This window comes from Pseudopipra pipra, chromosome 2 (genome assembly GCF_036250125.1).
Source record: "Pseudopipra pipra isolate bDixPip1 chromosome 2, bDixPip1.hap1, whole genome shotgun sequence".
Taxonomy (NCBI): Eukaryota; Metazoa; Chordata; class Aves; order Passeriformes; family Pipridae; genus Pseudopipra; species Pseudopipra pipra.
Genome location: NC_087550.1, coordinates 15,241,967 through 15,269,508, shown reverse-complemented (window position 1 = coordinate 15,269,508; position 27,542 = coordinate 15,241,967). Strand labels below are relative to the sequence as shown.

Here is a 27,542-nt window from a genome sequence, read left to right as displayed (position 1 = left end):
GTCTCATTCTTCGAAATACATATTCATTTCCCTAAAAAACCTCAGTATTTAGATGAAGGAAACAAAGCATTTGTCTTGATTACAAGACATCATAATATTTGCTTTAAGCTTCCTGAGGTGGAATTACAGCACAGTCACTTACAGTGCTTTGAGGAAGACACAACAGGCTTTTCTGCAAAAATGTTTTGCAAAAACTGATTTTTTCCGAAGTACTGGGAATGATAGAAGACATGCCAGAAAATGAAACTGTAACAAAGTTAGCTTCAAAAAATTGGGGGTAGGAGTGTGTGAGCTAACGTGACTAGAATTAATTACTTGAAAACAAGTTGCCCTTCACCTTTCACATAAGGTTTCCCTCAGTTTCCATTGAAGGGCTCACCCCACGGTACTGAACTAGAATTGAACTAGCCACTGAACTAGAGAGTAAGAACGTGTAAACCATCTCTTTTCCCATATGTATGTAACAAAGTTTTCATGGTGGAGAAAAAAAAACACCAACCAGCCAAAGAAGAAAAACCAGCAATGAGACAGCTCATTGTATACATCCACAGAGACACTATTTTATGCCCTTTTTTTTTTTTGCTTGATATCGTTGTATAACTTCAAGGGAACCTTAATTTAGCCATTCCATATGGCCCTGGCAAGCAGTCTGCAAGGGCAAATACAAATGTCTAACTTGTGCTTCAATTGCTTTAATATACAAGATATTTATATTGCGATGTGGATGTTTCTGGCTGTGTCCACATTTCTTAGTAACTTTCCTTTACATAAGCATTTGCACTGGAGTCACCTCTAGCACTGCAAAGGAAAAGTAAGACACTAAGCCTTACTTTTAGAAAAGTGTTCATAAAAGGGATTGCCAGGTGCAGGAAGCCAGTAGAGACTGCGTAAACAGAACTGCTCCAACAGAAGGATGACATTTTGAGTGTTGATGGACTCTAAGAAGATCATACCAGATGTAAACATTTATTACTAAAAAGTTGTTCCTGACCCTCCAAAAGCATCATCAACCCAAATTTACTCCCCTCCAAACAAGGGAAGCTTGCTTACTGCAGAAGGTTCACATGCATGTCACTATCTCCAGTGAAGAACTATCACTATTATTTACTTGTGAATTTATGAAGAAACTGAATTTTCTTAATATCAGAAGATATTAAGAATTGTACAAGAAGATTCTCCCACACTTCGCAAGAGGAGTCCTCTCTAGCAACCAGCAGCACCTGGGGCAGCCTTTGAAGAAGGGTAAACACCTCCTCTAACTTTTTTAGCTCACTTCTTTAAAAACAGGTCTGCACATACCCCAAATAACATTTGGGGTTAGTCAGTGGGTGGGGACAAGTTTGGTAGCTCTAGGTCATGAAAGGTGAACCCAGGTGTTTTGTTAAATCAGTCAGCTGAACAGAAAATGTGATGTCAAAGTTCAATTACTTCTGCTTTCTTACCTAATCATTTGCACTGGCATCGGCCAGTTTCTGCAGCAGAACCTGGCAGCTACCAAAACAGGCTGCAGTAGGAATTATAGGTATAATACAGGAAATAATCACAAAAACATCACTGTGTAATTCAGTTAAATGACCAATAGGAAGACCTCATCCAGGCTCAATTAGATCTGCTAATCACAGTGGTAGTTTTAACTCTCATTATTAATGCCAGATGCCCTATGATATTCACAGTTCCCAGAAACAGATATCCTACAACATGAACAAAGAATTGTTGCAACTTTAAAGCTGAGAAAACGGGCTCTCAGAGGCCAAGCAACAACAAAAGCAAGTCCTCCCGTTGCATATATCCACCTTAAACAGGGGAAATGAAAAAATGTGACTGTCTTGACATGACATTTCCAGGTATATTTCCTGTCTCCTGTTTGCAGTGAGGGAAGACAATCACACTTATTTTCTCTTTTGCACATCCAATAGCAGACTATGGGGCCATCAGTGACCAGCTCTCTCTGCTGGAGAGAGAGACAGCCCCTGCCACAGAACAGCAGTGCTCCTGGCTGAGTCCTCTTAGGAATTCAGAGCCACTTCCAAGCAGCATGCTTAGGTTTAAGGAAAACAGCATGACTTGCTGAAATGCAGCAAAGGCCATGATTTCTGGAAGACATGCCAGTAACTCACAGCCAGTTTCTTCTGAGCCCTGAGGATCTAACCCAGAGGGCAAAATTTTGAAGGTTATAAAATGAGCTAGAGGGAAACGTCTCCCTTTCAAAGACAGGAAAGTCTTCCCATCAGCTCCCAAGAAGCATTTGGGTGTCTTGTGCAGTGTCACCACAGTCATTAAAGAAAAGTGTTAGGCTGAAGACAGAAACACACATTGCTTTTCTGTAGTTAGCTTTCATTTGTTTGTCTATATTTAGGTAGCTTACTCTCCTCTCACATTTTATGTTGAGGGTGTCTAAGAGTGTGCAGTTTTATAGACTGTGAGCAGTCTATAGCAAAGAAAAACTGCTTCTCACCTAAAACAGCAAGAGAAGGAACCTTCCTTTGATGCCTCTTTCCCTCATTGCCCCCTCAAAACCAGGTAATGCTTTACAGCATTACAGTGAACAGGTATTGCTAGAGAAGTATGAAGTCTTACAAATTTAAGAAATCCCATCTCACCTGATTATGGTCTGATTTACAAATGAGTTCCTTCCAATCTAATCCAGCAAAGAGGGTTCAGCTGAAGACTGGGGGTTGTCAGTATTCTCAAATTTGAGTATATCAGTTGTACAACACATATAGTCAAGACAGCATAAAGACTTCCACTATTAATGCCTACAGTTAATGCAGTCATTGCTTGTTGGGCATGGGGGAGAAAGATACAGAGTTTCTAGAACAAAAAAGCCTTTTGTATCTGACTGAAAGATTCCTGAGGAATAAGGAATAGGGCTTTTTAAGCCAAAATAAACAAACAAACAAAATATCACCTTATTTACTGCTCAATCAACTAACCCGGTGAGCACCATCAAATATTTATGCAAGAATACTATTTATTGCCTCTGCACTGTCCTCACACAGACACATCTGCTGGATTAGCCTCCAGAATCACCAGCTTAAGTTTAAGTTTAATTTTAATGTACACTAATGCAAGAAAAATCACACTTAGAAGCTTGACAGAAGAGCCAGTTCATCGGCAAGTATCTCCTCCAGAGTAGCCATGATGGTTAATAACAATAATTTCTGTACAATTTCTGTCCTGCCAACAGAGCTCCCAAGTGCTCTGTGGCACCTTTTAAAATTTTCCCAATACTATCAGTTCCAGGAGCTTGAGAGATAACATGATTAAAGACCCCCAACTCCTTTTCTTTCCCCTAAATTAAAGGTGAAAAGCAAGGCTTAGCTCAGAGAAAGCACTAGTTCTGCAGGTCACGAATATTTCTTAGTAGGTTCTCACTGAAAATGTCCTGTGACCAATTTATAAAGCTTTTAATTTCTGCAGCTTAGCTACCAAGAAAGTTCTCTACACCTGCCCCACAATATAATCATATAATCACATAATCATTTAGGTTAGAAAAGTCCAACCCTTGACCAATCACGACCTTAGCAACTGGACCAGAGCACTGAGTGCCATGTCTAGTTGTTCCTTGAACATTTCCAGGGATGGCGACTCCACTACCTCCCTGGGCAGTCCATTCCAATGCTTTACAACCCTTTCTGTGAAGAAATTCCTCCTGATGTCCAACCTGAACCTCCCCTGGCGCAGCTTGAGGCTGTGCCCTCTTGTCCTGTCACTGGTTGCCTGGGAGAAGAGATCAACCCCCACTCACCCTGCTTGTCGGGTATCAATCACTCCTTTTTTTCCCCTCACTAGTTTCTGCCCACTCCCCACCCTCTCCAGAGCATGTGGGTCCCACATAAGAGACTGCTCAGCCCATATGCCTGACTTGGATGCCAGAATTACTCAGCCTTATTGTTCGTGTGAAGGCGCTCCAGCCACAGAAGCAGCAGCAGCAGGCTCCAGGCTGCTGCTGAATTTTTGCCTAGATTTCCTCTGGCTCACAAACAATCAGCATCTGCACAGCCACACACCTACAGTCACTTTCTTCATAAAGACTTCTTATCAGCACCTTGCTGGTAAACCTGCTTCCCACCTGGTGTTTTTTTGGGAACTGGGACAGGAAGAGGAAAAAATCCCCAAACAAGTAAGTCTTAGAACAATGTAGGCACCAGACTTCAATGCACTGTACTGCTTCCAAACCACGCTCTATCATTTCCTCACTAGTCAAAGCCAGCACTGCTAACAGACACAGCTAACCAGAAAGTTGAGCAGCCTGAACAACAAAAATCTGTCAACAAAAAAAACCCCACAGCTCACTGGCTCAGATGTACCCATGCAATTAAGAACAAATGAAGGAAAAAATACAAAGAAAATAGTATTTATTATTATTTACTATATGAAAGAGAAAGTCTGTGCTAGCTGTTCATCTAACAGCCCAACATTTCCCTAAGGTCTTGCAGAAACAAAGAGAGAGGAAAAGAGAAAACACCATGAAGCCAAAGACCTCGTATCACACAGACATCACTTCAAGCCTCTCCTAAACACAACTCATCTGCAAAAAGAGGAGTTTCCACACTTAAGTTTCTGTTAGGTGAGGAGGAGTGATACGTAAGTCTTCTCAAAACACTACTTCCACGTGTACCTCTTTCCCTAAAACACCAGCAAGACACGAGAAGCATAGAACAGGAGCACTGTAAGACGTGATCTTAAAGTGACAGCCTTAACACGACTGGCACTGTAGCACTGTGTTTTAATTCACTGCTTCTCCTCAGGTATCTGGCCCCGTGACCTGTATTTCTCTTATATGCTTTCTGGGTGGGGAACCTTTTCCCAATTTAGTCTAATATTCCCTATTCCCCTCCAGTTTTTAAGGAGTTAAGACAATAGGACCATAAAAATATTGGACACAGAACTCTGTCCTGGAACAGCAGCATTCAGCGCCGTCAACAGAACACACACTCGCGGTCGGTCCCTCACTCATTCACCTTGTAAAGGCCATCAGAAACGCAAACTACGCAGCCCGCATCCTAAAGTTTGCACGGCGGCAGAGAACCGCTGGCTTGCACTCAAACAGGCCGGGCTTAAACAGGTTACATCTGTGTGAAAACAAGAGACACATGGAAATAATCAGCGCGCACCGCCCCGGCTGCGGCGTTCGCTCGCGTTTCGCTGCTGGAGATGCGAGTTGGCCCTTCTGGCTCCGGGGCGAGGGAGGGGAAGCGACACCCCCCTTCCCCCCCGTCCTGGGGTTGCGGGAACACACACGGACACGGACACACAACCGCACCTCGGGGGGAGCGTCCCCCCGCAGCCCAGCGCCGTGCGGGGCGGGAGCCGGGGCGCTCCCGGAGGCAGCGGAACGCGACAGCCCCGCGGGGAGGGGACGCGGCACTTACAGCTCAGGACCCCCAAGTAACCGAGGAGCAGCAGGCGGAGGCCGGGGCTCGCCATCTTCCCGGCGGCGGAGCGGGGCCGGGGGCGCGGAGCGGGGCGGTGCCGGGGGCGCGGTGCCCGCGGAGCAGGTGCGGCAGCCGGGGCGCAGCGCCCGCGCCGCCCGGGCTCTGCCTCCTCCGCGCCGCCGGGGCCGCCCCAAACTTTCAACGTGTTCGAGGAGGCGCCTCCCCGCCCCGACCGCGGGAGCCGGGGCTGGACGCGGGGATGTGCCCTGGCCGAGCGCCCGCCCGCCCGCCCGCCCTGGAGCGCGGAGCAGCGGCGGGCACCGGCTCTGGGAGCATCCCTCTCCTCCCCCGCGCATCCCGGGGGCTGTGCTGTCTTGTATCCAGCAGCCCTTCCCTCCGTTATGTTCGTTTATTTGTCTGTTTTGAAACTGGGAGATCATCATTAGCTCAAGGACATTTGTTGCAACAGAATAAACTTTTCTTTAAGAAAAGCTTAAACTTCTCAAAGGAGAGCGTTGTCCCTGTTAGTACTTTTCCCGAAGGCAAAGCCACCCGGGGTGGAAGTAGGAATAACGAGGTGGAACCACGGCCCAAACACTTGAATGTTCCGGCTGGCAGAAAAGCGATGTGAGGGTGAGGCGCTGTTTTAAACCGAAGGAAGTCACAGTGACTCCTTGTGCCTGTCTGTGCAGCTGAGCTGGACAGAATCCCACCTACAGCAGGACGTGGACCACACGGTGACCTTCAAAGCCTTTTATATTATTAGTTTATACCAGTCCGGGAGATTTTTGATTAAATATACAGGAGGTGTAATGGCCCTTTAAATTTATGAATCAAGGAGAATTACTCATCGTGACAGTTAATACTCATCTGAGTAGTTTCCAATGACATCTTAAAAATACATTACCACTGATGTAAAACCGTTCTATAACAAGAAAGGTATCACAAGTATTTCTTTGGTAATCTGAACAGCAAGATTGGCTATATTTTGTTAAGACTGCAGCAAAACATGGAAAGATTATTTATAAATAAATTCTCTAAGAGATATTTTAATGGAGACCAAGGAAGTAGGTTGCCGTGATGCTCTTTGTGTCAAAACCTTCTTAGCTTATTTTTCAAGTGGAAAAAATGTATGTGGCACACAAGTAATATTTCTGAAAAAAAATCTGCAAATATAAATATATAAGTATATATATATATGTATATGTGTGTGTCCAGTATATATTACCAGTGCAATGACATACATTTAATAAAATCAAAACTGTCCTATTGAAAACAGAAAAGTTCTTTATTTTGTGTGTCCCAGCACATCATAACTTTGAGCACAGACAATGATTCATAGATTTCAGTAGGACTACTTTACTATTTGAAGTCAGATAGTGATAGAAATACTGTCTTGATATAACATTTAAATATATGGGAGCAGACTGGTGGGAAAAATATAGAGGTGGTGAATGTTAAGAAATGGCAGTATGGAGTTAAGCTAAAGGATAGGTCAGAGGATGGCTGCTAAAGCTGATGTTGATGAACAACTTAATATGCCCCGGCCATTTGCGCTGGCAGCTCGGAAAGCCAACTGTGTCCTGGGCTGCATCCAAAGCAGTGTGGGTAGCAGGGGAGGGAGGGGATTCTGCCCCTCTGCTCTGCTCTGGTGAGACCCCACCTGCAGTGCTGCCTCCAGCTCTGGGGTCCCCAGCACAGGAAGGACATGGACCTGTTGGAGTGAGTCCAGAGGAGGCCATGAGGATGATCAGAGGGATGGAGCACCTCTCCTATGAAGTCAGGCTGAGAGAGTTGGGGCTGTTCAGCCTGGAGAGGAAAAGGTTGTGTGAAGACCTCAGAGCACCTTCCAGTATCTGCAGGGGGCTACCAGGGAGTCACAGAGGGACTCTTCTTCAGGAACTGTAGGGACAGGACAAGAGGTAGTGGGTTCAAACTGAAAGTAGGTTTAGATTAGATATTTGGAAGAAATTCTTTACTATGAGGGTGGTGAGACACTGACAAAGGTTGCCCAGAGAAGCTGTGGCTGCCCCATCCCTGGAAGTGTTCAAGGCCAGGCTGGATGGGGCTTGGAGCAACCTGGTCTAGTGGAAGGTGTCCCTGCCCATGGCAGGGGAGGCTGGAACAAGATGATTTTTAAGGTCCCTTCCAGCCAAGCCATTCTATCATTCTATGTAATGGCAATGAATCAATGAAGGGGAATGACGAGATTAATTGGAAGGAGAAGGTATCCCATTAGATGACGGGATGAAGTTTAGACCTGTACCATAACCTTTCCACCACAGTAAACATTCAGTTCTAATTGGCCAAACACATAGATTTACATATAAGCTTTAATTTGTGTTTTGTAAACATGATTCTTATAGCACAGTATAAGAATCATGTTTACGCTTAAATCCACAGGGTTTATGTAAGCATGAGGTCAGAGTGAAGTTCCTTTTTTCTTTTCACTGTTTCGTTTGTCTTGCAAGCGAAGCAAATGCCTTGTGCAAAGGATTGTCTCCCTCACATTTCTCTGACTTTTTGTAGTACAGTTCATATTTGCTTTCCATTCTCCTCTTTTATTTCAATATCTAGATCATGGTTTCTCTGCTTGCTTGGTACAACTGCAGGAAACACCAGCAATTAAATGTCAGTATTCTGAATGCATTCACAGAATTACTGGAAAAGTGGTTGTAATGCATACAGTTCATTTAATATATACACTTTTTCTGTATGTAGATTGCTGAACAATGAGATTCTTAGAAGTACTGTTAAGTACCTTGTTAGAAGAGCACAAGACTGCTCTCCATATTTTTAATCTTTTAAAGCTGAATGTAGCAAAAATATTTTCATTAAAGAGCACATAGAGGCCCACATGGAAGAATTTGTTTGAGATGCTCAGTTTAGCAGTTATTCTTGGAGAACTTTCCATAGAACTTTCCACAGAGACTCCTTTTTAGAATAATAAAAACAATCTATGATTAACATCTGCACACAAAACGCTGGTCAAGAATAGTTATCTTATTTTGTAATAGCTGTTCTAGTCAAGTTCTTTGTATAGAAAAGCCTTTAAGAATGGAGTGGAATTACAACACGATTTCAAGATTTGAATGTTTCTTATTGATTTCAGGAATTCATTAAACAAAGGATTGCCCTCATTTTGTTAGATGATATTTTAGATAAATCTACGTTCTTACATTGCAATGGAATTCTTTCTCTTTTTATTGAAACTTTCTATTGCAAATGTGAAATGCTGATGATAATCTGTTCTAATAGTTAGAGTTTACCTCTTCTGTTATGGTACCATCACTCTGTCAAAGAGTTCTGTGAAAAAAAAGTTTTGAAAAATAATTTGCAAAAATTCTGTGCAAAGCTATAAGCCAAAATTCTGACTCTTCACTTTAGGAACATTTAATTTTTCTTAACTATAGGATGATAAAAATGAATAAAGAGAGGGCTTACTGTTATTGGAATTTATGTTGTTTAGGTTTTGATCAAGAAGACACCTTTGAATATTTTTCCATATTTAAAGAAGAAGAAGAAACAGATTTTTCCATATTTCTAAAAAGAGAAATAATATGTTTGAGGTGCTCAGAGATGCCATTTGGGATTCGGTGCCATAGCCTTTGCATTAAATCTCTGTACACACCTTTTTTCCAAGCACACAAAATTGTGGTCACACATATTTGCTCTAGTAAGTGCTGAAGACAGGAGCACAGAGCTGTAGAGTGACTGCTCTGATGTGATTCTGGTCACAGCAATGGGACAAATTGAGGGAAAACTATTTTGTAAAACTGCTAAAACAGATTCCATTTAATAACTAGCTTAATCACCATATGCACATTTTATGACCTGTGTTTTTCCTGAAACTCATTGGTCGATGTGCTATGTATTTTTTGTGGTGCTGAGACTGCCAGCCTGCAGTACATTGAATCTATCATCTTGAAAGCCTTGCTCTTTAGTGTGAAGAATTATCAGCAGCCACAGGCCAATATATACAATTTAAGGGATATTTTTTTTCATTGGCAATTTTAGTTATCACCACACCTAGTTTTTTATAATCTTCTGAGATATTGCTTTAACAGCTGTCCACTCCCTTAGTTACAGAAGGTCTCATCTCCTTTCGACTTCTGTGGAATCTTGTTAAGTTTTTTTTTAGTTGCTCCATGTTAATTGTTTTAACTGCTGTCTGGGGAAAAAAATAAATCTGAATTAGTTGACAGATTATCTGCTTGTTTTGTACTTTGAAACTGAAAACTCTGAGCAAGTACAGCTTTAAGAAAAAAATAAAATAAAATTCAGATATTCTTTTTTTTCCATCAAGCTGTCGTGGATGGCTGTTTAAAGCCAGAGCATGCCATGGATTAGTTGCCTGGCTGTAATGGACTAGAGTGCTGTGAAAGAACACTGTATCTCTAGACTGTTAAAGTATTTCATCTCTAATGGCTGCCAAACCTGAACCAAGAAGGCCACAAAATGTGAGAGTAGAACAAGATAACAGTAATACAAATTAATTGTTTCCAGTAGCTTTTTCCAGTGAAACCCCCCACCCTCCGCCTCCATTTTCTGGAATGTCTTGTATGATTTTATCTTTGACTTGCAAAGCACAGAATCAATGCCTTTTTCTTTATTTCAACTGAATTTGCAAGATTACAGCAACTGAGTAGGCAGCTCAGTAGCAATCAAAGGTACATTTCTAAAAACATCCATCAAATAGGATGGCATTGTAGGACACTTCCCAATTCAACCTAAGCAACAGTGGACAATGCATTAGCCACAATGCTGATGGTGGTGGATTCAGAATTATTTTGCCACAGTGTTTATAATGCTTTACTGCTCACTGGGTAAAAAACTGGCTGGATGGCTGAACCCAGAGAGTTCTGGTGAGTGGTGTTAAATCTGGTTGGTGGCCAGATTTACATCACTGGTCACCAGTGATGTTCCCCAGGGCTCAGTGTTGGGGCTAAGTCTGGAGAGCAGGAAGGCTCTGCAGAGGGATCTGGACAGGCTGGATCGATGGGCTGAGGGCAATGGGCTGAGGTTCAACAAGGCCAAGTGCTGGGTCCTGCACTTGGGACACAACAACCCCTGCAGCGCTACAGGCTGGGCACAGAGCAGCTGGAGAGCAGCCAGGCAGAAAGGGACCTGGGAGTGCTGGTTAATGGTGGCTGAACATGATCCAGTGTGTGCCCAGTGGCCAAGAGTGCCAATGGAATCCTGGCCTGTGTCAGCAATAGTGTGGCCAGCAGGACCAGGGCAGTGATTGTCCCCCTGTGCTGGGCACTGGTGAGGCCACACCTGGAATCCTGTGTCCAGTTTTGGGCCTGTCACAACAAGAAGGACATTGAAGTTCTGAAGCAATGGAGCTGGGGAAGGGTCTGGAGTGTGAGTCTGATGAGGATCAGCTGAGGGCACTGGGATTGTTCAGCCTGGGAAAAGGAGGCTCAGGGGGAATCTTGTCACTCTGTACAACTCCCTGAAAGAAGGTTGTATCCAGGTGGGGGTTAGCTTCTGCTCCCAAGTAACAAGCAACAGGACAAGGGGAAACAGCCTCAAATTGTGCCAAGGGAGGTTCAGGTTGGATATTAGGATAAATTTCTTCACAGAAAGGGTTTTAAAGCATTGGAACAGGCTGCCCAGGGAAGTGGTGGAGTCAGCAGCCCTAGAAGTGCTCAAAAAATGAGTAGACATGACATTTCACCATATAATTTAGTGGGCATGATGGTATTCAGTCAAAGGTTGGACTTTGATGGTCTTGGAGGTCTTTTCCAATCTAAATGATTCCATGATTCTGTGGTGTTATGAAGAATGCTTCTCAAGGTGTAGTTATACTGCATATTGTTTTCCAAGGCCATTGCTGCCTCTGGCCATGGATTACTGCTGTGCACAGAAATGAGTATATAAAATAATGTGAATGATGTGAACAAAACAATCTTTCAACAATACTGATCCTGCAATTTGTATCTCTTCAGTGACCTTGTGTTCAGGGCCTTGTACAGCGCTGCTACTCTTGTCTACCTAGAGGGCAAGAAGTGAGAAACAGCCCAGAATGGCAAAGGAGGAACAAGAATTTTTAAGCCAGTCTTACTTTTGAAGCAATTTGAAGTGAGGTCAGAGCTGGCCTTGGGACCATGAGGGTGATAAACCATCACAGTTTGTTGCTTATGCACTCCTTCCGAGCCACATACCATGGCACAAGAGCAATTACAGGGTTCCTGTTGCCTCAGAGGGCAACCTCTCATAATCTGACCATTATAAAATAACAGCCACAGTTTTCCTGAAAGTCAAAGGGCTTTATGAAGATGGATACCTTACAATTATTCTTGGACAGTTCTGTTACCCATCTCTTCTCTGTACCACAAATGTGCTCAGTGTTGTGACATGCCAAAAGCCACTGGACTTCAGTGAAACCCTTCCCAGAGTACTTGTCAGTTGGAAGGCATTTGTCTTTGGGCACTGAGGGATCAATAGCTGGGGAACTGCAGCAGGTCTGTACATCCCAGGCAGCTGAGAGTAACCCCCATCTGCTCTCAGCTCAGACCACGGGGTTTGAGTGCTCCCAGGATTTTTTAGCCTCTCACTGTCGACTTCAGTGTTACAAGTCCCAGATGATTTTTTTAATCTGCATTGTGCTTCCAGAGCAACATCAAATGAGTAAAAGGAGGGAGCAGATGTTCTACCATAATTTTTCTGATGATCCATCTGAATAAAAAGTTTCAAATACTTGTACAAAATAAGGTTTAGAGATTAGAAAGTAGCAATTTAAAACAGAGAAACATATAATAAAGTGTGCAGTATCAAATAGGATTTTATTCCTGTCATTCAAGGCTCCCTCAGAGTGACAGAACAGGGTTTGTTTCTGTCTTCCATTCTCTGAACATTTTGCATATATTTCCTCATAGAATAAAAGTGTTCTTTTTATACCCTACATTGTTAACCTTGTTTTGCTTGTAGTTTTTTTAAAATGATTATGTGATGTTATCATTGACCACATATGATTCCTCGAGCCACAGAATAAAAAGTTAATAGAAGAAATGGTGTAGTTGAGCTATAATGACACAAATAGCAACAGCATTGTTATGTTTTAAATAACTTGTATTTAACTCGTTTTAACAAATGAGGTAGCAGGATGATTGACTTGCTGAAATTCTTAACCTATCAAATAATGTAATGAAGGGCAGGAATAGCTACTGTACTTGCACATCTGGTTTTCAGGATGAGAGCCCAGGAGAACTGGGAAGCCAAACCAGGGGGAGCCAGCTGTCCCACTGCTCCATGGATGTGTTTCCCCAGTGGAAAATTATCTGGTTTGTTTTTTTTTTTTTTAGTGCTGAGTTTAATTATGTGTTTTAGCTCTTAATGGCACTAATTCAGTGTAACTGTTTGACACTGGCTTCCTGATGGCCATTGTTTTGTTGTTGCCAGCTGAGGATCGGGATGAAGATCACCATCGGCTAAATTGTTAAGCATCAAAGCAAATTCTTTTATTTCACAGATTTTAATAAGTTTTAATCCAAACCATGGTTCTCCTACATGGGCAGCAGCTAGTTTCCACTTGGGTTCAATCTTTTGGGGAGGAAGGACAGCTGGGAGGTGTGGGAGGTTGACCCTGGCTGGATGCCAGGTGCCCATAAAGCCGTTCTATCCCTCCCTGCTCAACTGGCCAGCAGAGAGAAAGTACAATAAAAGGCTTGTGGGTTGAAAGATTACTCACCAATTACCATCACAGGCAAACCAGACTCAGCTCAGGAAAATTCATTTAATTTATGGACAATCAAATCCAAGTAGAGTAGTGATAAACAAACCCAAATCTTAAAAACACCTTCCCCTCACCCCTTGCTTCTTCCTGGGCTCAACTTCACTCCTGAATTCTCTAATTCCTCCTCCCTCCCAGCAGCACAGGGAGATGGAGAATGTGGGCTGTGGTCAGTTCATCACACATTGTCTCTGCCGCTGCTTCGCCCTTGCAGAGAGGACTCCTCACTCCCTGCTCCAGTGTGGGCAGGGGAGCCTCTGCTCCAGCATCTGGAGCACCTCCTCCCTCTCCATCTGCACTGACCTTGGTGCCTGCAGGGCTGTTCCTCTCACTCGTTCTCACTCCTCTCTTATCTCCCTGTAGTTGCTGCCACACAGTAACTTTTTTCCCTCTGAGGTGCTGCCACCATCATTGCTGGCTCAGCCTTGGCTAGCAGCGGGTATGCCTTGGATCCAGCTGGCATTGGCTCTGTCAAACACAGGAGAAGCTTCTGGCAGCTTCTCACACAAAAATACCGAAGGAGGTCTCCACTGTAACCCCCTGCTGCCAAAGCCTGGCCACGCAAGCCCAGCGCAGGTGGTCAGTGTTGGCAAAGGGGGGCTGGCATTGGGGGGCTGAAGTTATATGGTTTTGGGATGACATTCCTGCGCAGGGTAATCCACAGAACTGCTCCCCAGGGCAGTGGCCACAGCGCTCATGTGAGCACTCACAGAGCTCATGGAGTGTTTAGACAACACTCTCAGAATCCCAGAATGAGTCAGGTTGGAAGGGACCCCAGTGGGTCATTTGGTCCAACCTCCCTGCTCAAGAAGGGTCATCCCAGAGCACATGGCACAGGATTGCATCCAGATGGTTCTGGAATATCTCCAGTGAGGGAGACTCCACACCCTCTCTGAGCAAACATGGTGTGATTCCACAACCTCTCTCTCAGGCACATATTGGGATTCTTGGGGCTGTCCTGTGCAGGGCCAGGACTTGGACTCTGATAATAGAATCACAGAATCATAGAATGGCCTGGGTTGGAAAGGACCTTAAAGATCATCTTTTTCCAACCTCTTGCCGTGGACAGAGACACCTCTTACTGGACCAGGTTACTCAGAGCCTCGTTCAACCTGACTTTGAACACTGCCAGGGATGGGGCAGCCACAGCTTCCCTGAGCAACCTGTTCCAGTACCTCACCATCCTCACAGGGAAAAATTTCTTCCTAATAGCAAATCTAAATCCACTCAGTTTGAGCTCATTCCCCCTTGTCCTGTCACTACAGGCTCTTGTAAAAAGTCTTGCCCTCTCTTTCCAGTTCCCTTCAGATACTGGAAGGCCACAGTTTGGTCACCCCAAATCCTTCTCTTTTCCAGGATGAGCAATCCCAGCTCTCAGCCCGTCCTTATAGAAGTGCTCCATCCCTCTAATCAACTTAGTGGCCTCCTCTGGACTCACTCCAACAGGTCCATGTCCTTCCTGTGCTGGGGACCCCAGAGCTGGAGGCAGCACTGCAGGTGGGGTCTCACCAGAGCAGAGCAGAGGGGCAGAATCCCCTCCCTCCCCTGCTGCCCACACTGCTTTGGATGCAGCCCAGGACACGGGGGGTTTCTGGGCTCCCAGTGCACATGGTTGGGTCATGTCCAGCCTTTCACCCACCAGGATGAGAGAATCATCCTGCGATGATCCCTGTGGGTCCCTTCCAAACCAGGATGTATTCCACGACTGTTTTATCCCGGGCCCTCCGGAGGGAGCGCTGACAGCGCCATCGGCAGCTCCCGCCGCCTGCCGGCCGCGGGCGGAGCGCCGGCGGAACCGCGAGAGAGCGGCCGCTGTTTCCGGCCGAGCCCGGGGGAAGAGGCACCGCGGCGGCGACAACATGGCGGGGCCCTGGGCTGGCCGCGGGCTGCGGGCCGGGAGCCGGAACGGGAGCCGTGAGTGCGGGAGGGAGCCGGGAGGGAACCGGGAGTGCAGGGTGGAGCTGGGATGGGGGCCTGGAGTGCAGGGCTGGGGCGAGCTTGGGCTCAGGCTCGTCCTGCGGGGGTGCCTTGAGGGGCTCAGGTACCCTGGAGAGGCCGCAGCGGAGTCGGGCTGTCTGAGGGAAGGGCCTTTGCAGCCAGGGAGCGACATTAACCTTTTTACAGAATCACAGAATGTTGGAGATCATCCAGTCCAACCCCCTTCCCAAGGGAGGGTCATTTAGAGCAGGTGACACAGGAACGCGTTTAGATGGGCTTGGAATGTGTCCATAGAAGGAGACACCTTGCCCTCCCTGGGCAGTTCCAGTGTTCTGCCACCTTCAGTATAAAGAAGTTCTTCCTCGTGTTGAGGTGGAACTTCTTGTGTTTTAGTTTATGGCCATTGCTTCTCGTCCTGTTGCTGGGCATCACTGAAAAGAGTCTGGTAGCATCCTCTTGGCACCCGCCTTTGAGATACTTATATGCATTAATGAGATCCCCTCTCAGTTTTTTCCAGACTAAAGAGGCCCAGCTCCCACAGTCTCTTGTCGTGAGAGAGATACTTGAGACATCATCTTTGTGGCCCCTTTTGCCCCTCAGAGTCCTGTGTTGTAGCTTTGTGCAGGCACTGCAGGGACCGAGCGTGGTCACTCGCTGGAGCTGCTGAAGTGCTCACCTTGTGCAGATTGAGACAGACATGTGGGTGATTGGCAGCACAGTCTTCCTTTTTCCCTTTTTTAGAAGACAACAGCTTATAAAGAGGCTCTGAAAACTCAGAATGGGTCACACAGAATAGATTGTGTCAGAAGGGACCACAGTAGATATCTGGTCCAACCTTCCTGCTCAAGCAGGGTCCATCGCTCAGGATTCTGTCCAGACAGTTCTGGAATATCTCTAGTGAGGGGGACTCCACACCATCTTTGGGTGATCTGTTCCAGTGCTCGGTCACTGCACAGCAAAGTTCTTCCTCATGTTCAGGTGGAACTTCCTGAGCATCAGTTTCTGCTTGTTGCCTCTTGTCCCGTTGCTCAGCACCACCGAGCAGAGCCTGGTCCATGCCCTGACACCTCCCTGCAGACACTGACAAACACTGGTGAGGTCCCCTCTCAGTCATTTCTTCTCCAGGCTGAACAGGCCTGATTCTTTCAGCCTTTTCTCATAAGAGAGATGTTCCAGTCTCCGAGTTGTCCTTGTTGCCCTCCACTGGGCCCGCTCCAGGGTTGCTTACTCCAGGATTGCTTACTCCAGGATTGCTTACTCCAGGATTGCTCACGCTGGGTCTCTCCTTCCCCCAGGGTTCCTCTCCACGCCAGCCGTGTCTCGGCTGGTGCCCGAGGAGATGGTTCGAATGCGTAACGAGCTCTTCACCAAAGAGAAGGAGAGACAGTTGTCTCTCCAGCCACGTATTGAGAAAATCGAGGTGAAGTACACTGGGAAGTCGCACCCTGGCACCGTGTTTGTCATGAACAAGGCTCTGTCTACACCCTACAACTGTGCCATGCGTAAGTGGGTGGGCTCCTGAGCTAACACTGTGCCCCTCGTGCTGAATGTGCTGCCAACTGAACTAGGAACTGAGTTAATTTTTGGAGGATCTGTTAACAGCTGATCTTCCCAAGTCATTTACAGAAGTGAAACTTGCTGTTTGTAGTTACAAATGCAGGGGTCTGAACTGATCCTGAGAAGTATGGTTAAAACTGTGTAATACTTTTGGGTTTTTTTTACTTTCTTTAGATTTAAGTGAATGGCATTGCAAGAAATCAGTTTTGGCTCTTGTGGATGGAGAAGTCTGGGATATGTACAGACCCTTGACCAAATCATGTGAAATTCAGTTCCTCACTTTCAAAGATGAAGATCCAGAGGAAGTAAACAAGGTAAGTCAGTATGTTATTCCATGATAGGTGACCCTGGTTGTCTGTCTCTTATCTCATTGCAGGTGTCCCTGATTATGACCACTTGATTCTGCATGCCCCCTTCAGTTCCATGTCTGTCTGCTTTCTTGAACTTTGATGTCATGAAAGTTCAGATGTTTTTAATGGCTGGTTGGTGCATCATTAGGTTGTCATTAGACCAGTGTGTGGGCTATGTGATGTGCTGGCATCCCTTTCAACCTATATTGTTGCATTATTCTATGATTTCAGACTTATCTCCAGGGAAACATCTGGATTGCTTTCTATGTGCACTTTTGTTTTGATTCGATTCTGTCTGGAGCATCATCTCTAAACAGAAGTTTAAATACTAAAGAAAGTAATCATAGAATCATAGAATGGTTTGGGTTGGAAGGGACCTTAAAGATCATCCAGTCATTAGACCAGGTTGCTCCAAGCCCCATCCATCCTGGCCTTGGACACTGCCAGGGATGGAACACTTGGGTAGACAGCTAAGTTTGTGCATCATTCAGTGAAATTATGGTATTCTTTTGGAATAATTAGCTGATATTCACCTGCTGTGGCTTGTTAGCTTCTAGGTAATGAATGCATGTTTTGAAATTCCCTTTGCAGGCGTACTGGCGTTCCTGTGCCATGATCATGGCGTGTGTGCTGAAGCGGGCATTCAAGGACGAGTACTCAGTGAGCCTCGTTAAAGCTCCAGAAGTGCCAGGTGATAGAAGTGTTCTATATTCATTGTCTTTTGCTGCTTCTTAAGTGAATGTTCAATAAGCAAAGTTATCAATAAATCAGAGGCTCCTTTCCCAAAGATTGATGATACTTCTCATTGCTGTGTGTATTACATGCTGTTGCTGTTGCCTTTAATTTATAGTAATCACACTAAAAACAATTTCATTATCAATGTACAGAAAATTGGTCCACGTTTCAGACCACTTAGGATTTCATAGCTGAAGTGAGTACCTCAACCTCTGTTTTGTGAAGTGACATGAGTAGGGTTTCTAGATGTGATGTGTTTCTGTGAAATTTGCTCTAATAACTGCATAACCTTGTGAGCACTTGAGTTACTAAAAATGACAATCTCTACACCAAATTGGAAGATTATTGAAGTACAAACGGGGTTAGCAACAACATCTACTCATCTGTGACCTGATTTAAGATTTAGGAAAGTGAGAAAATGCACAACGCTTTGTTTCAATAGCAAAGCCTGCATGGTTATGCATTTGATATATAAGAAGGTTGGCTGCTGGTCCTTACAGGTGGAATCCTGTAACTGATTCTCTTTTTAACAATTTCAGCATTTGTCTTGGTTGGTAAGTACAGATGGATATTTCAGTTCTCCAGAATTTGGAATAATCTTGGCTATACTGAGAGCTATATTGTAATACTGTATGTGTAGAAATAGTGTGAGATTACTGGGTTCAAAGATTTAATTTCTAAATGGCAGTAACTGAATAAAAATAAATAAAGAGTGTTGTAACAACTACCACAGAAATTTGTGTTGCCTTTATCAGAAATTTGTGTCATGCTTGTGTCATGGTAAAACATTTTACTTCAGCTCTAATATTGTCTGATTTCTCTATGCAGTAAATTTGTCTTCATAATTTAGTTGTTCAAATTTAGTATATGATGCTTGCAAAGGAAAAATGTGAAGTATTTTCAAAGTGTGTGTTTTTGTGTTTTTTTTTCCCCAGTGTTAGATGCAGTTTTGTTAAGCAGTATATTTTTCCCCCTCTTTAACGGGGTGCTATTTTACCAAGTCATTTCAAATTACTTTGTTGTTCAGTGAAATTAAAATTATAGCGGTTTATTCTGCCTTCTTATTGTATAATCACAGCTGAAAATTTTATTTTATGATGAATTTCTTGAGATAACTCTGTTTTTCTTCTCAGTCATTTTGCTATAAGACTATAATGTGACAGTGAAATACACACTTTATTACAAACATTAATATTTTTGGGTTGGAATTGCAGTGATCTCTGGAGCTTTCTGTTATGATGTACTTTTGGACAACAGACTGAATGAATGGAAACCAACAAATGTAAGCACTTTTCTTTCCTGAAAAGTTGTATAGCTTGTGTCCTTGTCCAGTGGTTGTTTTTTAATGGGGGAGAGGGCACAGAGGTTTTTTCTTCTTTTTGATGGGTGTATCTACACATCAAGAGTTCCCTTTGGGAGCTGATCTGTTCATTTGCAATGCACTGGCTGTGTTGCAGGGTGCTCTCAGAGTTCCTTTCAGATGAAACTAAACCTTAAGCTGTCCTCCAGGTTTTAGGTCTGTGGGGCTAGAGTAGGTTCTAGTCTGAAATAAATTTCAGAAATAGTTGATGTAGCTGTTGGGACCTCTGTGCCATCTCTGTTACTGTGCAGACCTGGTCCTCCTCAGCCTCTCCTGCCTGGTAATGTAGATGCAACCACAGTCTTTGTGTGAGTAGAGCCCTCCAAAAGTGAAAATGTGTGTAAGATGTGTATTTTCAGCTGGTGGTTTTACAGCAGAATCAGCTTGTTGTTAAACAAGAACTATGAGCACATTCAGCTGAAGCTCCCATTAATAACTTGCTTATATTTCATGCTCTACAGTAGATCTAATAATCTGAACCCTCTAAATCTCAGACCTGTTTGGAATTACAAGTGTTTTACTCGTCTGGTGCCTGTTCTTGTTCTTGTGCCCAAATACCAGCAGAAGTGTGTGTGGCTAACAAAGCAATATTGGTAAAATGGAGAATTTCTCTTCAACATGATCTTGTAGCTGAAGTAACTTACCTAAAAACATTTTCTACATTACGTTATGAATGTAATTTCTCCTCATAACAATCTATTTATTTATCAGTAAATCTGAGTTCTGCAGAACTTCAGATTCTGGACCAAGGTGACCAATTTCTATCTATTAAATATTCAGTATCTTTTTTTTCCCCTTTGATTCAATCCAAATAGAGGACATTTACAAGTGATGTCACCACTCTGGGAAACAAGATATGCAGATGAATATTTAGCAGTAGCAAGACTGTATGTGTATATATCACGTAGGGAAAACCTGAGAAGTTTAATTACTATATGTTGTTTCCAGTGGACAAATGCCTATTGGTTTGATTGGACATTGAATCAGTCCATTTAAACAGTGATGATCTATAGAAATATGTATTTAGGATTTATAGTAGATGATCTTTGTTGTTTTGACTAAAATTTAGTGTTTGCTGTGCTTTATCCATTCACTACAGCTGAGAAACAGTGGTTACAGTTTTATATGCCCTGTTTTTAGGAAAACTTCCGTTCTCTTACAAGAGATGCCAAAAAGCTAATCTATCAAGACCTGCCCTTTGAAACACTGCTTGTTGAAGCAAAAGTAGCACGAGAAATGTTTCAGCATAACAGGCAAGTATCTGAAGTTGCCTTTGGTTCAAAAAGGCAATTAGAAATCAATTCAAATCTCTGCTTGGTTTTGTAAATCTGAAATAAGGTGTGACAGGTGAAGTGAGAAGGTACTTTTCCCACTGCTCCAAATCAGCCTGTCTCCATTTTTGTCACGCTAACTTATTTAATTTTTAATGTTCTCTCCAGAGGTCAACACCTGGCCCCTTTACTGGATGTAGTTTTGTGACAAACTGAAAGACTGTAAGACTGCTTTTGTTCACTAGTGAGCTTCAAGGTTTCTCTGCTATTAAACTGAAGCTCTGGTGGTTAACCTTGACGTGGTAGTTTCTCAGCCTTTGCTGAAAGGCTTTCATATTTAAAGAAAAGGAGGTTTCTTGTGTCTCGGTATCTTCAAATGAAGATTTGGTGAAATGCAGATTTTGAGCTCTGCAGAGGAGAAATGGCTAAAATACTCTGGTCTGTGCTACAAATACAGTCTTGTTCAAAACACTCCATTCTATGCTGAAAAAAAAAACCACTTTAGCAATGTTTTGGGAAAAAAAAAATCTTTGGTCCACAACTTTTTAGCTGGAGGAGTTGGAGAGATGTGGGGGGAGGAATGATAAATAATTTATAATTTTGTGGACCAAAATAAAACTGTGCTGAAGCTGAAGTTGCAAAATAGCAAGTTTTTTAGCTTAATGCTGAAGATGATATTAACGTGACATATAGACCAGCATCTTTGCACTATGTTGGTATTGGCAGCAGGTGGGCGGTGACTTTTGATAGTAGCTTTAGGCATTGTGTGTAGAAAGCACAGACAACACCTTGCTGTATTGCAGGTGACCAGCTGTTGAGGGCCACACATTGCATAAAATCAGTGTAGGTGATCTGATGGTGTCTTCTAGTTTTGCATGTGACTTGAAAAACTCTTATTTTTTTTGAAGCAGTAGATTCATTTGGTCTTTCCAAATTTGATCTCCCTCTGTTGAGGGAGCACCGCCCTCCTATACCATATGTGTGGAATAGACTGGAATGGACTGTTTCAGTAGCAAGGGACCTACAGCAATACGTGTTGTCATTAGGAATTTAAACCTATCTCAAAGCTCACATAAATACAAACATTTTTCAGGGTGCTCCTTAAATTGGTTTCTGAAGTATTCTCAAAAGAACTGGGTGCTAAAAATGAGGATTTTTAAAATATTTTTTTTGTCTTGTTCAGATACAAAATGGAGGTGATAGAACAAAAAGCTTCCCAGAATATGGAAGGAATTGTAACGTTACACAGGTGAGCAAAACTGAACTCTCATTCTGTAATGATTCACTGAAAGATTTGATCATATTGCAAGTACTCTCTGTAAGTGAGTAAGTTACTTACGATGGTTTTAAATTTAAGAATCACTTGTATTTATCGCTGTTCTGTGGTCTGTCTAGGGTTGTTTGGTGTGGTTTGTTAGTTTCTTTTTAATAACCATTATTTGGTGATACTATGTGATACTACATTTCTATTTCTTGTTATGTTAAAGGTAGTAATTGCCAGAGCAGTCTTACTGCTTTCAATGCTTTTACATGAAATCTAAATAAACCTCTAGAGCTTGGCAGGTTAAATAACATGCAAGCCAAATACTTGTTTGTAAACAAGAGTTAGCATTGTATGGTGGATTTTTCTTCTAAAGTTGTCAAGGTCTTCTTAACTGGCAAGCTACTGCCTTGTAGTGGTGGAGGTGCGAATAAAACAGCCTCCTGGGATACATAAAGTTCTTAAGCTGGAGGCAGGAAGCTTGTATTGTATCTCAGGCAATTAAAAGAATTTCTCTCTAGCTCAGGCTAGTGTAGGATATTCCATTTTCTAGATGTCTAAATTGTTGTGCCTTTGATTTTGGAGTCCACATCTCTCTGAAGGAACAAATTTCTTTGCAGTGATGGTTCTTGAAATTTTAGAACAATTTTGTGTCTGTTGTTCTCTCCTTTCTCCCACTCTCGTTTGCTCAATAATAGGGAAAATGGGCTTACCTTTTGATTTCTGGGAGAGGTTTGTTCTGAGTATTTGTATGCTGTACATCTTTCTGTATCTCACTTTTCTTAATTGATTTGCAGTTTTTCAAGACCTGAAAGGTCTTGAAAAAAACCCAACTGTGCAGGTTGTAAACACTGTACTGTGGAAAATGAGTGATCTTGCAGACAAATCTTTTTCTGGTGAATGACAGAGTTATCCCAGTTTTAGGGCCAACATGGCATCAAAGATTTGTTAAACCAAGGATCCTTCCCTAGACTTGAGGTTTAAATTTCCTAAGTTCATTTAAGGAAATAGTGTGACCTGTACTTTTTATTCAGGAAACCTATAAATGCTGAATGGGTATTTGTTTAGATTTGGTTTGGTAATTGTGTGGATTTTCTTTTTGTTGATTGGAATTGGCTAATCAAAAATAAAACCTAATCTGCTTGTACTTTCCTCTGAATATATTTGACATAGGTTGTTGTTTTTTTCTCCCATCAGGTTTGGTGACTTTGTAGATGTTACTGAAGGCCCCCATATTCCAAGGACAAGTTTCTGTTTCCAGTATGAGATAACAGCAGCCCATAATCTTCAGACTGACCAATCTGAATTGATAAGGAGGTTCCAGGGTGTGTCCCTGCCAATCCATTTGAGGGTAATTAATTTTTGCAGGTTTTCCTTCTTTAAATTAGGGCATTCTGCTTACTTTCTGATCTGTTATTATGTGCTGTGCTGGCAGCTGAACATAATTCTGAGTTGAGAACAGGAGAAAAGGAAGGCCCATGATGAGGACCATGTTGGATATTTGGGGGTTGTTTTCCTGGAATTATTGTGGTTGTAGAATCAGAACTAGAAAAGTTTGCATCAGAGGACCCTTGATGTTATTTTTCAGTGCTGAAAGCGTTGTTTTGGTTGTGCAGTTTCTGCCTGGATAGTTCATTCACCTTCATGAAAGAGCAGAACTTGGACATTGTACTCATGATGCAGGATATAATTCAAAATCTTCCAAGACACCAAAGTAAAACTTAACAACAATAGCAGAAGACGTCCTAGTGCTAAAAACAAAGGCTTTGCAAAACTGTAGGTGGAAGAAGAAGTCTTTCTTCCCATTCCTGTTGACTTACAAGATTTTGACCTGTGGTGTAGCACATGTTCTATTGTCTCAGTTGAGGAAGTTTTCAAGGGTTCCTCAGCTCATCTCTGTGTTCCCTTCCTTACTGTAATTCTCATTTTTGCCCATTAACCCCTCAAGGATTCCAAACAGTCAATGAATCGTGGAAGCTTGGAGTGGTTTGGGTTGGAAGGGACTTTAAAGATCATCTTGTTCCACCCCCTCTGACTGGGGCAGGGACACCTTCCACTAGATCAGATTGCTCAGAGCCCATCCAGCCTGGCCTTGAACACTTCCAGGAATGGGGCATGTGATGGTGTAGTGGGTTGACCCTGGCTGGATACCAGGTACCCACTAAAGCTGCTCTCTCACTCCCCCTCTGCAACTGGACAGAGGAGAGAGAAAAGAAACAGCTAAGAATTCATGAATAAGAGCTAGGAGAGGTCAGTGACTGATTACCTTCATGGGCAAAACAAGACTCAAAGTGGGGATAATACTTATATTTATTACTAACAGGATAAAAGCTAAAGAGTGAGAAATAAAACAGTCTTAAAAAACACCTTCCCCCCACCTCTTCTTCCTTCCATGCCCCCCCTCCTCCCTCCCAGCAGTGCAGGGCAGGGGGAATGGGGGTTGTAGTCAGTTGTTGTTTCTGCTGCTGCTCAGGGAGAGGAGTCCTTCCCCTGCTCCTGTGGGGTCCCTCCTACGGGAGACAGTCCTTGATGGAACTCTCTGGTGTGAGTCCATCCTTCGGGCAGCAGCTCTTCCCAAAGTGCTGTCCCGTGGGTCACTCCTCCATGGGATACAGTCCTTCATGAATGAGCGGTACCAACGTGGGTCCCCCACAGGTGCTGCAAGTCCTACCTGGGAAAAACCTGCTCCAGTGTGGGTTTCCCTCTCCACAGGCCGCAGATCTCCGACAGGACCCTGCTCCATCCTGGGCCTCCCATGGGGTCACAGCTTCTTTCATCCATCCCCCTGCTCCAGCATGGGTTCCTCCATGGGCTGCAGGGGGGTCTCTGCATCCTGATGGTTCCCCATGGGCTGCAGGGGCACAGCTGCCCCACCATGGTCTGCACCACGGGCTGCAGGGACCACAGCTCCGGCACCTGGAGCACCTCCTGTCCCTTCTCCACTGACCTTGGGGTCTACTTTGTTGTTCCCATGTTCTCACTCCACTCTTCCCTGGCTGGAATTTCTTCTGCGCAACAACCTTCTGTTCTTAAATATGTTATCACAGAGGTGTTACTGTTACTTCTAATTGGCTCGGCCTTGGCCAGCAACAGGAAGTCCATCCTGGAGCCGGCTGGGATTGGCTCCACTGGACAGGGGAAGCTTCTATCAACTTCTAACAGAAGCCACCCCTGTAGCCCCTCCCCACTACCAAAACCCAGCCACAGAAACCCACTACAGATGAGCAGACATTTATTCAAGTCCCCCGAAGGAATATGGGCAAATCAGACACTGAAATTGTTATCTGTAGCATCTGAGATAGGCATTATTATGGCTTCGTGCCATCATTTCTATACATGTTTCAGAGTCTATTTTATCATAAGATTATTTTTTACCTCACTAACATCATTTAATGACATGTCACACAGGCTCACCACACCGTGTGGCCCAGACTACTGGGAAGATCAAAGAGGCTGGTAAGTCTCATTAGTGATTAAGTGCAGCTTAGCAAATACCAAGGTATGCTGGGGTGGAGAATTTGAATGATTAGAGGTGGATATTATATTCAAGAATGTATTTTTTGTAATTGAAATATTCACAGGTGAAGAAAAATCAGAAATCTAACTGCTTGTGTTGTAGAGGACCTGCTAATATTGTTTCTGGAGTCTGGTTATTAAAATACATTGTGCCATTTAAAATAAACCCCATACACTATTCAATTGATATAATTGGTAGAATTAAAAAAAAATATAGCAAACTGTATCAGACTTTACATCCATGGCGCGGAAGCTGTCTGCTTCTAAGAATCCCACATATTTTTTATAGAAATATTTTAATTAATAAATAATTTAATATGTTAATTATCACCTTATATTTCAAATTCATCTCTAGAATTAATGTTGGTATCGTGTGTGTAAAATTTAAAATTATTTTTTCCTATTTCAGTCATGAACATGGGAATATTTACACTTATCTAGATTTTGGCTAACAAGTTTTCTGCCACAGGTTTGGGAGAACAGATGTCAACATGTTTCTTATGAAAAAATACAGGGATAAAATCTAATACCCCTGGTTGAATCACAGAATGGCCTGGGTTGGAAGGGATCTTAAAGATCATCTAGTTCCAACTCCCTGCCATGGCCATAGGCACCTTCCACTACACGAGGTTGCTCAGAGCTCCATCCAACCTGGCCTTGAACCTAGGTGGAAGTTAGCAGAGATAGAAGGGAATGCTATTTCAATAAACTGCATAAATACACCAGTTTAGGCATTTTTTTCCTTTTTGACACCTACATGGCAAATGAGTTTCTTGCAAACACTCTTCTGTTAAAGAACCAATGTTTCAAAGTTGAAATGTACTTACCCATGAGAAGCTTTACAATGTTTCAATAAATTCAAAAGGCAAATTTGTAAGATAAATGAAACTTAAATACCATAAGCTACATATAACCAGAGACTCGCTATCAAGGCATGTTTAAACATAGGAAATCTTTGTAAGAATTAAACAGCAGATGCTTTGGAGCCTTCAGATCAAACATTTTACTTATTTATGTGGTGGGAGAGAAAAAGAAGTGCTGTATGTGTGCTAAAACTTGTTAGCCAAAGATGTTTTCTGAGCCTACCCCACAGTATTTTCTATGAAATTAGTTTGAATATTCTTGTCCTTCAAATTGTTTAATTTTGGAGAAAATAATTGTCTTTTTAAGCTATCTTGTCTTGTTACAGTGACAGTATGAGGGGATTTTCAGTATCAAGGAGAATTAAATAACTTTTAAAAATTTAACAAAATTTATGTTTCTGCAGGTCACTGAAGAAAAATACGTGGAAGCAGCAGCTGAACATCTCGAGGCAAAAGATGGAACTGAAGAAGGAAAAACTGTATCATTAAATTAACTTGAACCTCTCAATGTACATAATAAAATGTGTATTTTTACATGACTCATATAAAATTGTCTTGGGTAATTAATTTGAATTCTGTGGAGCTGAATCATGAATAGGTGTAAAGAGACAGGAATTTATGAGACTTTTCAGTCCATTTCAAAGACTTCACTTAAAAAAAAAGGGGTAGAGGGGAGAGAAGGTAGTGTTTTATCTGCAATAATTCATCTTGCAAGTTGCCCCTCTCCTTACCTTGATGACAGCAGTTGTGTGTATCTGTATGTTGTTGCCTACTGAAACAGAAAATTGAGACAAATGGTCTCTTAAAAAGATACCCTTAAAAGGTTCCAAAATATTATTATTTTACTAATTTTGGTTTCCTGTCAGAATTGAATTAGATACTCTGTTGTGTTTCTGGTTGCAAAGTCTCCATTCAGTAGAGAACTGTGTAATTGCCACTGCTTGAGTTTAGTTATTTCTTTCTGCTGCACAAGTGCAGTTAAATCATTTTCCAGAACAGTATCAGGAATGTAGTTCATTACCTTCATCCCCAGTGTAGTAAGATTTATTATGCCTTTTCTTCCTTTGATATTTAAATCCAATTAAATATCACAAGGATGTTTTGTTAGATGATGTTGTCTGACATTTTATATTTTTGTCCCCAACTCATTAGAACTGTTCTCATTATACCAGAGGAGATTCTTATTACTTTTTGAAGTGCAAATATTTTCTCTGAATTTTATCCCAATTACTGTTTTTACCATTGACTGCATCACTTGCTTTCCAATTGAATTGAAACTACAGTTTTGTGAGAGCAGGGTAGCAATTCAGTAAAATACATGTAGGTAAGGAAGTCTGACCTACCGTAATCAAACTAAATAACCACTAAATGCAGAATGTTTCAGAGCATGGAAGAAATGCAAGGGGAAATAGTAGCTTTTGCTGAAATTGCAGAAATCTTAAGGTGTGTGTTAAAATGTGTTTGCTCCTACATGTTAAATTCAACGCTTCTTTACTCCTTTCAAGTATAGCCCATGTCTTCTCAGAGTACTTGAAAAAACTGGGAGTTTTTTTCCCCTCCTGATTAATGTTGCAG

At 42.8% G+C, this 27,542-nt stretch overlaps 2 protein-coding genes across 3 annotated transcripts in view; one reads left to right on the top strand and one right to left on the bottom strand.

Moving 5' to 3' along the window:
• The window catches only part of JAM2 (junctional adhesion molecule 2), a 41,094-nt gene extending 35,555 nt beyond the window's left edge, over positions 1 to 5,539 (bottom strand). The window contains exon 1 of one of the 2 annotated variants that reach the window (XM_064644016.1): positions 5,376 to 5,539. In XM_064644016.1, the coding sequence (XP_064500086.1) occupies positions 5,376 to 5,430 (55 nt within the window). In that variant the 5' untranslated portion in view covers positions 5,431 to 5,539. Of the gene's footprint in view, positions 1 to 4,964; positions 5,053 to 5,375 lie in introns of those variants that run through there. The other variant, XM_064644017.1, reaches the window with a different exon arrangement.
• A 9,215-nt stretch (positions 5,540 to 14,754) lies between these two features.
• On the top strand, positions 14,755 to 26,517 carry MRPL39 (mitochondrial ribosomal protein L39). Its single transcript, XM_064644007.1, has 10 exons — positions 14,755 to 15,030; positions 16,350 to 16,556; positions 16,786 to 16,925; positions 17,553 to 17,652; positions 18,911 to 18,978; positions 20,197 to 20,309; positions 21,511 to 21,576; positions 22,786 to 22,939; positions 24,997 to 25,044; positions 26,372 to 26,517. The coding sequence occupies exons 1-10, from the start codon at positions 14,760 to 14,762 to the stop codon at positions 26,459 to 26,461; spliced, it is 1,257 nt and encodes a 418-aa protein (XP_064500077.1). The 5' UTR covers positions 14,755 to 14,759; the 3' UTR covers positions 26,462 to 26,517.
• Positions 26,518 to 27,542: the final 1,025 nt, after the last annotated feature.

What these genes read in the sequence shown, in the direction of transcription:
- MRPL39 (XM_064644007.1), top strand. Translation starts at nt 14,760, where the DNA reads ATGAGAGAATCATCCTGCGATGATCCCTGTGGGTCCCTTCCAAACCAG. An exon ending in ATCCAGAGGAAGTAAACAAG is followed by an intron (nt 16,926 to 17,552) that starts GTAAGTCAGTAT and finishes TTCCCTTTGCAG; the next exon opens with GCGTACTGGCGTTCCTGTGC. An exon ending in TGGGAAGATCAAAGAGGCTG is followed by an intron (nt 25,045 to 26,371) that starts GTAAGTCTCATT and finishes ATGTTTCTGCAG; the next exon opens with GTCACTGAAGAAAAATACGT.